Raw genomic sequence first — 13426 nt, forward strand, 5'->3', positions numbered from 1 at the left:
GCTCCCAGATGATCCGAGCCTTCCTCTTGGCCCACCCTCTTCCCAGCCCCAAGCTCCCAAGTGAGCCCCTCTCTAGCTTTCCACCCCCCACTCCCCAACAGTGAATGAACGAATCAATGAATAAGAAAAGAAACATGTATCAAGTAGTTACTGTGTTCCAGTAGGTGGGGATACACAAATAAAGGCAAAGGGATTTTTTAGCTTGGAAAGCCTCAAGCAGGGTAAGTGGAGCCCCAAGGCAACAAAATGTCAGAACACCCTTTCCAGAAGTAACGCTAACTCAATTAGGGGTCACGAACCGAGCAGAGGGTTATAGGTAGGGAACTGACTAGTGGGAAGACAGTTAGCTAATGGGCAGGGCATCAAGTGAGACACACAGCCGGCCCTCGGCTGCTCCTGGGAGCAACAGCTGCTCGTTATGTCAGTCCCTGGCGAACCACACTCACTGAGGCCTGGCAGGAAACAGCTTGCCAGCTTTACTCAACTTTACTAACAGCAGGGAGCCAACAGCTAGGTGATCAGACACTCTCCCACCCCAAGGATAAAATGGACCAAACCCAGCCAGACAGAGATGTCCAGCCAGACAGTAAATCAGCTCCTCCAATAACCAGAATGTCACATAAAGCTGATCCACACCCTCGGCCAAGAGAAGGAAGCCTATGCTCTCCCCCCCTCAGTTAGGCCTTTTTGACAAACAGAACAAGGTTGGTCCTTGTTAGGAACAGGTTGCGGGATTTCTCTTTAAATGACTGGCTTCAAGAGATTCCCAGAATTGCGATATTTGAACTTGAAGAAGAAAAAAAGGCTTAGAGTTAGTGGTGAGGGTCGGAAAGCCTCTCAAATCTTCAAATGTGGGAAGGGCTCTATGCTAACTGACCCCCAAGAGGCAGGATTAGAAGTAATGGTCAGAAGCCACAGCTAAGGAAGGCTGGTGCTCCTGACATGGCAGCCCTTAACAAGAGGTGTTTATATGGCAGGAGTCTTAAGGGAAAGTATTCTGCTTGGACGGTGCTATTCTGTAGGTCCCTCTGTCCTCTCCCCGACGCAATTACAGTGTGATGAGCTTTTGAGGACCTCACAAATTACTGAATATAATCCTCTCATTTTATAAAAGAGGAAACTGGGACCCAGAGAGGGAAGGTGACTAGCCCAGGGTCACACAGATAGTAACAGGGGCAGGATTTTGCCCCAGCTCCCAACTCCTCCTCTATTTCAGCTCATTCATCTTCCTCTGACACTGTGAGGAGGAGGCACAGGATAGGCCAGAGTTGGCTAGGCTCTGGGATAGGCATAAGAGGGGCTGAATTTGGATCTTGGCTTTGACTCTTCCTAACTGTGGTATCATGGGTAGGTCGTTCACCTCTTCTCCCTACCCCACTTCTCACGCCCTCCCCCCCGCCCCAAGATCACCTTCCTCGCATACGTGGTAGGTATCTCAGACAGTCACTTTTTTACCTTTCTTTGTGCCCTCACTGCTTGGCACAGTGCCAGGCATACAGGAAGAGCTCAATAAATGCTTGCTGACTAACTCTGAGAGTCAGTTTCTTCATCTGAGAAATGGGAGTAACATTTGCATTATCTCCTTTACAGAAAACTGTTTTTAGACAAGTGGTTTGCAAATCTTCCAAGCCATGTAAATGTGAATTATTAATATAATTATAAAAGAAAAGCAAAAGCAGCTGGAAATCTGACCTTGCTTCTACAAAATGCAGAATATCCTCAGGTCGCAGGTACTTCTCCTGCTGGTAATACTTGTAGGGGAGGAAATTAAAGCGAATGCAGTAAACTCGGTATTTGTCCTTTTTTTCTTCCATGCAGAAAGACTCCTGGACATCAACTTTCTGCAATACCTGCAACCACATCAAAAGAACACATGCTAAACTAGGCCTCTGGAGGAACTATAAGGGGGCGGCTGGTGTCACGGAGTCAACACCGACCACACTGGAGCCCTTCCCTCCCTCCCTTTCTGTGCTGCACGCACCAAGCACACCCAACAGCATCTGGAACCTCCACCACAGCTGGGCAGGAAGGGAAACCCTCTGCGAAGTAATTAATGTCCCAGGAGGGGAGAGAGTCATAGGACCTAGACCGGCAGCTTCGCTGTCCCACCTCAGAGTGCTGCCCTGGTTGGCCATGCTGCCAGGAGAGTTCTTCCTGCCTCTGAAGCCAGCTTTCTAGCTGCTAAGCCCCTCGCTGCCTCCTGACCAATCATTACTTAAGAAGCTAAACGTCCCCCGATAACTCAGTGTCTGCCTTTGGTAAGGGTGTAGCATTGTGGGAAAGCCAAGGCCAGGGTAGCAAAGCTGCCCAGGTCCACTCTCAGGATCAAGGAGAATAGCCTCCTCCCCAGCCCCCAGGAAGGTACCTCGCCTAAGCACACGCGGGTCAGCTGCTTCTTCAGGCTCCTGACCCTCTTCAAGGCCCTCTTGGTGTTGAGCACAGGCACACTCATCATGGGCGTCTTGATGTTCGAGCTGGCCACCATGAGGATCTCCCTCAATCTGAAAGAGAGGGTAAGGGCTTGGCCTGAGCACACTGTGGGATGCTGAGAGGACGTAAGGCGTCACTTCTGGGGGAGCGCCCCACTCTGTCTTCTTTCAGAACTTTGCTCAAGCGCCACCTTTTTCCTGAGGCCTTCTCTCATCCTCACCTTCCCACCCCGACCCCTCAAAAAAGGACCCTGTGCTTACATCGTACAGTCAGTCAATATGCATTTATTAAACACTCACTACCATCCGGGCAATCTGCTGAGTGCTTGGGATATAGAAACGGAGACCAAAAGGACCCTACCCTCAAGTAACTGACATTCCAGTACACTGGTGCATACACGGAGCTGGGGGAGGGGGCGGGGGGGAACCCGAGGGGAAGGGGGCAGAGAATTCCAGGCTGGGAATATGGGCAGGCCATCATTCCTGGATCACAGGGAGTGGAGTGAAATGTCAGAAGACTGGAAAGAGAGGAAAGGATGATGTCATGGAGGGTTTTCAATAAAGCCCAGGAGCTCCTAGTTGATTCTAAGGGTAACGGAGCCACTGAAGCTCACTGAGCAGGGAGGGAGGGAGGTGACCACGTCAGGAAAAGACCCTGGCAGCTGAGTGGAGGGACTGGAACGGGGACTCATCAGGGGACACGTCTCCTCAACAGAATCTAAGCTCCTAGAGGGCAGATAACAGCACGTGGCAGGTGACTAGGAGGTGCTTGTTCTGGTAGGTTCAAAGGCACTGGTCCCTAGACTCCACCCTCATCACCTTCGCCTCTGGGAATCCCTACCTTCCTTCAAGGCTCCTCCCAGTTGTTAGAGGATGCTTTGTATTTCCTGAGCTCTGTATTGTTTGCCCAAAGGCGAGGTCACCTCCAGAGGAGGCTGTACCATGGAGAGGAGCTTTGAGCTCCTTTGAGCCCTGGGCCACATGCCCACAGCCTAAATCCCATTCCAGCAAAGGTAAGGATGGCCCAGGTCTACAGATGTGAAAAAGCAGCCTTGGTCCCAGCTGATGCCAGTTAACGATATTCAGTCTAACAAAAGCACATCCCAACTCCTGGTCAGAGCGGGGGCGCTGGATGTTGGAGGCCAGGCCACCACTGGGAACCAGCCACCTCTGGCTGTATCTAGAGTGTACTGTTAGAGGGTATGGCCCATAATGGCACTGTCATCTCACCAAAAGCCCCAGCACACTGCTGTGTTTAGCAGATAAAGAATTAGAGACCCACCCTCAGTCACACAAAAAGAGAGAAACCAAAGAAACCACCCAGACCTCTCTTTCTCCCCATGAGGGGTGTGTAAGGTTACCTCCACCCTGCAGGAATTCCACTGGGACCACTTTCCCAAATGCACTCAAACGCAGATCAAGGTCATGGCAGCATAAGGAGTTTGCTTCCCCCCCCCCCATACCATAAAGTGGAGGTGCCCCAGGCCCCCTCCAGGACACCAGGCAGGGCCACAAGTCAAGTGATGGTGCTCACAAGCTCCAGAAGGCGGGGGAGCCTCAGTAGGGACAAAAGTCCCCTTACCTCCAGCCTCCTCTTATTCCCTTTGCTGAATGCCACCCACCTCTTACCTCGGAATTCCCAGTGTGACATTCATCTCTCCTCTGCCCGCAAAGTGGAAAGTGTTCAGGGTCATCTGTGTGGACGGTTCTCCGATGCTCTGGGCGGCCAGGAGGCCCACTGCTTCCCCCGGGTCACACAGTGCCCGTTGCCACTTCAGATGGAGCAAGGTCTTCAATCTGGGGCAAAGGGGACATGGGCAGTCAGGAGACAGACCCCAGAGTCAGCATCCCCCTGCCTTCGGTCCCAGAGGTAGAGCCTTTCTCCATACTGCACCATGGGCATGGAATGGACCCTGCGCTTCCTCAGTAATCACAAGCCCTCCTGTCTTTCCTGTTGCCCTCAAGACACTGTAAGGCACTGAGTCACTGAGGCTCCAGATGCCTGTGCAAGGACCCTGCTTGAGAATCCTTCATTTTCTTCAAAGGTCAGCTCAAGGACTGCCTCCCATCTCCCGCATGAGGCCCTTTCTGATCTACCCTTGCCCAGGTGCTAGGGCCTCCCCACCTGAAATTACCCTATAGTTTTGTTTTGTTTTGGCAAGGCTATTGGAGCTAAGTGACTTGTTTAGGGTCACACACACACACACACACACACACACACACAGAGCTAGTAAGTATCAAGGTCTGAGGCCAGATTCGAACTCAGGTCCTCCTGACTCCAGGGCCCATGCTCTATCCACTGTGCCTCCCAGCTGCCCCTCTAGTTTTTAGTTCACTTATAAGAGCACGCATGGTCTCTCCGGATAAGAATGGAAGATCCTTTAGGGCAGGGGTTAGCTCATTTTTGAGGTAGGATTAGGCACTTAATAACCCTGAAAATCTTGCCCATCTCCCTGGGCCACTTAGGAGATGCTGTCAACGTCTACCTTCCCAGAAGGACCTGGTCTAACAGCAGGGCTCAGGAACCAAAATGCAGCATTCCAACTTTACTCATCTGAACCGGACTCATTCAGAATTTGGGAAAACTTGGGCAGGGCAAGTTTTCAGGCTTCAAGTTTCAACTCAGGCCGAATGTACCGTCCACAAAGAGTGTGCTAAATGCATGAAAAGTAATTCAAGACCTGTCTGTTCTCTTAAGTTTAAACTAGTCTCAGGGCAGCAAGGTGGCACAGTTGATAGAACGCCGGTCCTAAAGTCAGGAGGATCCGAGTTCGAGTCCGGCCTCAGATCAAACACTTGACACGTACTAGCTGTGTGACCCTGGGCAAGTCACTTAACCCCAACTGTCCCCCCTCCCCAAAAAGTTTAAACTAGTCTGACCTAGAACCTGAGAAGCAGTCAATATACAAATTATCTTAATTACTTTGTCAAACTAGTTTCAGTGCACTAGTGTTGAGAAAGTTTTAAAAAAAATGTAAAGAGCTCATTTATAATCCAAATTTTTTCCTGGATCAGGTGAGGCTTGTTTGCAACTGGCTAAAACAACAGAGGTCTGAAAGCATCTGAATACACCTGAGAGACGGAACTGGAGCTGGTGCTTCCTCTACTGAGGGCATCTGTAGGCTTTCAGCCTGGTGGACTTCTCTGCTTTGAAAAGGACTGGCTCCAGGGATCCCTGGGGAAGGCAGCTAATGGGCTCTTCACAGAACCAATGGATCTCTGCCTTGTTTCCAGGAAATGAGCTAGCTGCAAACTGAACTGCGCTGCTCCCTCTGGCCCCTGGGGGAGATGAAGAAGCCAGGTGCAAAGGCCACAGGCCCCTAAAGTACCATGGGCCCCTCCAGCACCACAGGCCTAGAGAAGGAAAGATTCTCGGGGAGCAGAAAAAAGAGAAGCAAAGAGAGCAGGCTGTCGGCTTCACACTGGCAGCTGTGTCCTAGAAACCACTGCTCCTTATGATACCTGCTAAGTCTTGGCAAATCTGTGATCCTATGACCCCTAAACTGAATGTTCTTACGGACAAGCCTCTGGAGAGGTAACACAATAAAACTGTAATGGTCGGTTACGATAGGCAGCTGTTTTATGACATATTCCCATGAGGGGTGCAGAAACGTCTTTGGTCTAACCCAAACGCCTCTTGAAGCATCTTATGACTTCCGTTCATTGGAAAACCAGCCAGGCACATGAGAAGAGCTAGAGCCGACCTTCAAATCAGGAATACCTGGTGTCAGGTCCTGCCTTTGTGACCCCAGACAAAGCCATCAGATGACTCTGTCAGACCACTAACGGCAGAGAAGATGCCAGACTGCAGTGGTGGAGGGAGCCTCCCTGCATCAATGAAATCAGAGAATTGTTCCAAAAAGAATGCTCACCTAAGGAAGATGCCTCACCACCATTTTCCCTCTCTTCTCCATTACCTAGATGAAGAGGGGAATGGAAGACCCCTTGGCTATGTCAGGCCTACGCTGAGTTCATTATATTGTCAGCTCTCTGGGCCTCTCCAAATTCTTCCAGCCCACATCAGCTGCAAGGACCCAAATACTGGACCTTTTCTGGAGGAAGGCACGATCACCAAGTTCCTACGAGTTCCTTGTTTTCAGCTGAGGAAGGGAGGTGATGGGCAGGTAACAAAGGCGGCACGTGGCTTCCTGGGGTCAGAGCCACAGGCTCTGCTCAGTTACGTTTCTGACTACATCTCAGTACTGGGCTCCAGGGGAATCCAGAGCCCCACTCACTAGCATCTCCTCCAGACCCCTGTGCTCAGAGGACTGACACAGAGGACCCCAGCTCTCTCGGATCTTCATGCAGGAAGACTCCCTTGATCCCCCTCACTCCACCCTAGCCCCTCCCCTGATCCACTCCCAAACTGTTACCTATCAAGAGAAAGCTCTGATTTTTCATAGCTTCTCTCAGCCTGAGCCGCCCACTCCTGGGCATATGCGTCAACTTGGTTTTCAAATGTTTCTGACACAGATGCAAAGTGGATATCTGGACGCCAGACGCCCAGGCTGGGATCAGGGCAGGGGAGGGCTCTCTTCACATACTTCCTCCGGCTCTTCTCATCTAACTCAGACCACATTTTTAAAATCTGCAACAGAGAACAGATTATAAAGCCACTGTCCAAATGGCAACCCCCAGGGACCACTGCTTGGAGAATTCATGCACCCATCTCAAGGCCCTATCCTCAATGCCCCACCAAGGTAGGATCACCCATTCATTTCCACCTTCTCTACAACGAATGAAAAGGCAGCTCGGTGGGACAAAGGCCTAGTGCCGACTCTACACTCCCTCACTGTGCGATGGGGGGCGCAAGTTCCAGCACCCCTCCAGGCCACCGTGCCTCCACTAGAAGAGTGGGATTCATAACATCTGCCCTCGCTTCCTCTGGGGTTAGTGTGAGTATCCCAGAATGCCAAAGTTGGGGGGGAGCCTCAAAGGCCAAATCCGCTCCACACCTGACCAAGGCTCCCCTCTATAACCAGAACGCGCGCACGTGTGTGTGTGTGTGTGATACAAATATCTTCCCGCCCATCCCATCTTTGCAAATCTGTTGGGAAGTTTTCCCTTGCAACAGGAGGACGTTAAATGCAAACAGGTAGTGTGACTGTAAAACTCTCTATAAACCTAAACTACCATTACAACAATTTTTAACATTCAGGTGATCATGTTGTTAGAATCCAGCCCCAAACCCTGGGAAGCAGACAGGTGGCGTTTAGGGGCAGACTGCCCTCCCAGGGCCTCAGTCTCTCCATCTGTAAACCAGGGCTTGGACCAGCTGGCCTTGCAGAGCTGGCCAGTCTGTGTGCGGGCCCCCCAAAGGCTGCATGGGGGCTGCTCACCTCCTGCGCACTGGGGTCCCGGCCATTTTGGCTCCCCCCAGGGAGGTTCAGGGAGCGGACGGCCGCCTGTACTTTCTGGGAATAGCTCAGAAAGGCCCCGTGTCTGGGGCAGGTGGGAGGATGCCTGGCCCGCCACTTCCTGAGGGCTCTGAAGTGCTGCTGGGCCTGCGTGGGGTCCATCCTGGACAAAACTTCATCCAGATGCTTTGATTTCCGTATTGCCTAGAAAAGCAAGCCCAGTGAACCAAAATGTGATAGCCCCTGGACCACCACCAGTGACCCCCCCCCCAGATGTTTTACAGGCCTTTAGGCCTCTGACTCCCACCAGGTAACAGAATGAAAGCTGGAGATGGACCCAGGACCCGAGTTCGAATTCAGCTCTGCCCCTGACGACATGGGAAGGTTGTGGAAGGACCACTGGCCCCTAGAGTCGGAGGACAAGGGCTCGGGTCCCCCCTCTCTGACACATCCCAGTTTCCATGGCTTGGACTAGCTGATCTCTGAGGTCCTGTCCTATGCCCATGGTACTGAAAGGTACTTCTCGGTGCCTGCCTCCAAAGCTGGGATGCTCTCCCTCGCCACCCCCACTCTTCAGAGAGCTCAGCTTCAGGACCCCTCTTCCATGAGGCCTTTCCTGACTTGCCCCCCAGCCCCACCCCCACCACCTCCTATTTGTTTTGCAGGTACTCCTGTGCACCTGGTGTCTCCTGGAGCAGCCCAGCACAGTGCCAGGAACATAGGCGGTACCTAATAACCACTGGCTGAGTGAGTCCGTAACAGAGGTTGCCGGGGCTGAGTACCTGGCGGAGCCTGCCGCACACCCTCACTGCTAGCCCTTCCTGGGGGCAAAAACGCTTCCTGGCCCACTGCCCAAACTAGCTGGGAGGGGGGTGGGCCCAGCCACAGAGGAGAGGCAGGGATGGCACGGAAGTCACTCCTGCAGCGGGATGTCTCCAAGAATCCCTGGCCAGGCCTGAAGAGGGAAGGTGAGGAGTGAGGGGCAGGCGAGACCTCCCATGGGGACATTCCTTCCTCACTTTCAGGCAGCGGGCCGGCCTGGGAAAAGCACCTGACTCAGTCAGCGGCCGCGGTGCTGCCATTATGCGGGTGCCCATGCCTTGCACAGAAAGCTGGGCTGGGAGTCAGGAGAGATGCAGCTGAACCTTGCCTCGGACAAGTCTACCACTCAAATCAGGCAGCATTTATTCAGCACTTCCTGTGTGCCGGGCACTGGGCTAGGTGCTGTGGATACAAAGGAAGGGGAAACAGTGCCTGCCCTCAAGGAGCTCCCAGTCTAGCAGGAAGACAATGCAAACAGCTGCATACAAATGGGGCAGATGGGATAAACGGCCCCGGGGAGGGGGGCAGCTTCAGAGGGAAGGCAGAAAGAGCAAGGAGGACAGAGAAAAGCTTCCTGTGGAAGGTGGCACTTCTTAGGAGCCGTGTGACCAAGCCATTTGATAAATCAAACATCTATAAAATGGGGACAATTGTAGGGAAAGCAGTTTACAAGGACAGTATTTTGGAAATTTAAGCATGGGGATAAAAACTATTTTTTTGCCTCAAAGAATTGTCATGAGCATCAAGTCAAGGGAAGGAAAAGTAAGGGCATAAGCACCTATATAGCACCTACTATGGGCCAGGGACTGTGTGAAATAAATACTTTCAAACTCATCTGATCCTCACAACAACCCCAGAAGGTAGCTGCTGTGATCCCCATTTTACAGTGGGCAAACAGAGGCTAAGTGACTCGCCCAGGGTCACATGGCTAGAAGTGCCTGAGGCTGCACTGAACTCAGGTCCTCCCGACTCCAGGCCCGGAGCTCTAACCACTGCCCCGCCTACAGTTGTCATGTACAGCTATATCTATGAATACAGGTAGATGTAGAGAGATAGAAAACAACCCTCTGAAACATTTAAGGTGCCACACACAGATGCAGCGTGTGACTACTGCCATCATCCTAGGATGCGGTCTCTTCTGTTACCAACCTGGCCCAGAGACAATGAGGCAGAGGGTCCTGCATCTGCAGTCAAAGGCCCTGGGTTTGACACTTGGCTCCGTCACTGACTACCTGGGTGGCCTTGGGCAGGGGGCTCCACCTCTCTGGGCCTTGGATCATCCCAAGATCCTTCTAGCTACAAGATGTGGGACCCGCTAAGTCAATGACTCAGGGGACCCGAGTGTCCAGCCACCTCCTTTTACAGACAAGAGGGACTGTCAATAACGCAGCCGCCTTCCTCTTTCCCTGATCAGAGACACGCAATTCCCATTCTTCTCCCTACTGCATCCCAAGGTGATGGAAACCCCTCTACCTCGTAGTTGCTGAGGAGGAAAGGAAACTGCTTGGGCTGCAGGAACTGCGTCTTGGGGATATCCAGCCCATCCTCTCCGTACAGGAACTGGACCACGCTGCCGTCGCTGTCGCGCACGGTGAGATCATACTGAACCACTAGCCCTTCCAGGTGTTTGATGATGCACCTGCCAACAGAGGCGTGCTCAGGCCTGGCCCAGGAGACCAGAGGGAAGAGGCGGGTACTCTGGTGGAGGGACTCTGAACATGCCTTTGGTCTCCAGGGAGCACTGGGGGCGCTAGGAAGGAAAATGGGCTGCACCAGAGGTGCTGTGGCGATCAGTCTGCTGAAGCTCTAAATCAGGTTATATGTATACATATTACAAAGGAAATGCTCAATTAAATGATGGAGGGGATGGACTCAGAAAAACCTGGGAAGACTTGTATGAACTGATGAAGGACTAGGATTTATAAAATATACATAATTTATCAATATACCATGTATCAATTAGCTATATAAACCTATAACTGTATATGAATGTATGATTTGTTAATATATAAGTACATACAATTTACAAAATAAAAGCTGTATTGCAAAGAGAAACAACTTTAAAACCTTAGGGATTCTGATCGACACAATGACTCCCCACAATCCCAGAGGATTAATGCAAACATGTTGCCCACCTCCAGGCAGAGGTGATAGACTCTGGGGAGGGTACAGACGAAGACACTTTTGGGAGCCGATTGTTTTACCTACAAATTGACACTTACTAACCAGACTTTTGTCTGGGGGAGGGGAAGAAGAGGGCAGGAGGAACGGAAAGCAAAATTTTAATTAAAAAATCAAACCAACCTTGTCCTAGCATGTCCTGCCCAACAGCATGAGACACATCGTCTCCTAGCACAGGCCAACTGGGCTGCCTTGCCACCCCTGCAGGGCCCACGCTGACCTCCAGCACTCTTCCAGGAGGGGAGCACCAGGAGCCGCAGCTGCCAGCGGCCAGATGTGCAGCCCCCACCCCATCACAGCTGCTGAGGAAGCTGCCTGCTCATTCGTGCTTCTCCAGGGACCAACGTTCTCTGGATCAACAAGAGATTCGGGGCAAGGCAGCCATTTCTCTGCTCTGGTGAGTCCTAAACTTTTCTAATCTGGCTCGGCCCTCATCTGCTGTCTGCTCTGGAGTGACTGGGATGCACAGCCCTTTCTCTGGGAAACTCTGCCCTTCCCCAGCCTCAGAGAGATTTGCTGGGGATCCCCTGCAGGTCTCAGACTCCTGTGGGCGTCACCTGTGGCCTTCTCTTCCTTGTCCTGCCAACCAAGTCCTAACCTCTGCTCCTCTGGCCCTGTGCTGTTCTCTCCCTGGAGAGCTCAGACTACATGGGCACATTTCTATCAGGCTGTCTGTCCTCTTGTTATCTCAAACAATGCCAAATTCATCCTGTCCTGGCAAACTATCCCCTCCGCTGTCCTCGTCTGTGTCAACAACGCCATCATCCTGTGGTTTCTCCCGTTCTCTTGACCCTCAAGTTAAATCAGCGCCAAGAACAAACTGGTTCTTTCTCCACAACCCTCTCAGCCCCAGGCTCTGTCCCCCCAGCGTATGCTAGGTACCACAAGATCAGTCTTCCCAAACCACTGCTTCTGCCACCTCTCCTCTGTTCCAAGCCTGACATTTAAGGCCTGCCACAGTCTCAAGTCTGGGGTGGACTAGAGAGGGGACAAAACAGTTCATAAATCATAGCTTTTTTACAGTTGGAAACAGTCTGGAGATGTTCCACGTCTAACGCCTTGTGTTACAGAGAGATTAAGTGACTTGGCTGATATCTTGGAGTGAGTGTTTGTATTTCTGAGGTTTAAGAATATCTGGGTGTCTACGAGTGAGTCTACGTGGGTGTGGGTCAGAACAGCGGGGTGGCTGGGGATGCTGAGATCTTCCCGGAGGCAGGAAACCAGTTAGCTATTGCAGTAGCCCAGGGAAAGAAGAGGAGAGCCTGGACCGAGCAACAGAGCTGGCAGACGGAAGAGATGTCGTGTAAGCCCTGCCAACTCATGGGGCAGACGAGAGGGGCAGGAGGGGCCCAAAGACAACCCCTCTCTCTGACTCCAGAGATGGCTGACAGAGGTGAGGGTGGCAGAGGCAAAGTTTTAGAGGAAGGTACAGGACAGCTTGCCTGACCAGCCCCAATCCCCAGGTACCTGTCTGGTCCCCGCTCTCAGGGGCCACCCATCTGGCTCAGCACACCATGACCACTACACAATTAGCTGGCCCGTCAGGTCTGTGTCCTATCTGTCTAATCAGACTACGAGGCCTGTGGAGTCTAATTTGAAAGTGTAAATGAAGACTTGGGTGTGTTTAAAAACAAATGGGATGGAGAACCGAAGGCTTATCAATAACAATGGGCTCCGATGAAACATACTGTCCACCTCCAGAGAGATCTCTCGGACACAGACAGCAGGGAACTTTTTCTCTTTCTCTCTGAACGTGGCTAATGCGGATGCTGGTTTTGCATGCCTAAAAGTATTTGTAATGGCTTCTGTTGTTTTTGCCTTCGTGAAGGAAGGGGAAGGGAAAAGGGAGGGGGAGAGAGAGAGAATCTGGAACTCAAATTAAAATACAACTGAATATCAAAACTAAAAAGTAAAATAAAATTGAGCTAAAATTTTTAAAAAGGAAAAGTAAACAAAGAGGTGGGTGTTCAGAGTGTGGGCCTTAGGCTTCTCCTTCCTTTTCCAGCTGCCGGGGAGGGGATCCCTGAGGACCAATGCGGGCCCAGCACCACCCCTGGGACACAAACCTGAGCCCCCCAGGAGGCCTCATGGCATCACGGCTGAATGGAGATGCTCTCTGCTCTTTCCTGTTGCCCCCAACCTGTTCAAACAGCCACATTGCTGAGGGCTCTGCAGTCTTTAAACACACTGGGTTCAAGGGACTCCGTAAAGGGCTGAGTCTCCCACATGGCCTGATTCTCTTAGGGTCCTCCTCCAAAGAGGGAAGCCACTTCCCATAACCCACAGCACTGGCTCCCCCAGGCTTGGGGAGAGCAAGGGGAGAAAGGGCTGATGCCAGAGTCCTACCCACAATGCAGCACGTCCAAGAGCCAGCCTGGGCTGCCAAGGTCACACGAACCCTGGGCTGCCCCTTCCTCTGGCAGCAGAACTGGAGGCAGGCCAGCCAGGGCTTCAGCCTAAAGAGCAGCGAACGCTGAGACAACAGCATGGAGAGTGGTCACCGAGTGTGGGCAGGGCTCAGGCTTAGCTCCTTCTCTGTGGGGAAACCAGCGCTGTGGGTCAGGAGAAGTGACTTCCCTCCCACTGGGAGAGAGCATCGCCCAACTTAGAGACCACGGAGTCAAGAGCACAGGATTG

General features: G+C 52.1%; 1 protein-coding gene across 1 annotated transcript in view; it reads right to left on the minus strand.

Annotated features, from left to right (window-relative positions):
• Positions 1-13426, minus strand: part of POLR1A (RNA polymerase I subunit A) — an 87844-nt gene that overhangs the window by 20566 nt on the left and 53852 nt on the right. The window contains exons 22-27 of the mRNA XM_020969477.2: positions 10082-10247; positions 7769-7990; positions 6803-7017; positions 4059-4226; positions 2366-2501; positions 1693-1850 (exon numbers count right to left, since the gene is read on the minus strand). Coding sequence (XP_020825136.1) covers positions 1693-1850; positions 2366-2501; positions 4059-4226; positions 6803-7017; positions 7769-7990; positions 10082-10247 — 1065 coding nt within the window. The remainder of the gene's footprint in view (positions 1-1692; positions 1851-2365; positions 2502-4058; positions 4227-6802; positions 7018-7768; positions 7991-10081; positions 10248-13426) is intronic.

The sequence above is a fragment of the Phascolarctos cinereus genome, unplaced genomic scaffold (genome assembly GCF_003287225.1).
Source record: "Phascolarctos cinereus isolate Bilbo 61053 unplaced genomic scaffold, phaCin_HiC Scaffold_2;HRSCAF=192, whole genome shotgun sequence".
In the NCBI taxonomy this organism is placed as follows: Eukaryota; Metazoa; Chordata; class Mammalia; order Diprotodontia; family Phascolarctidae; genus Phascolarctos; species Phascolarctos cinereus.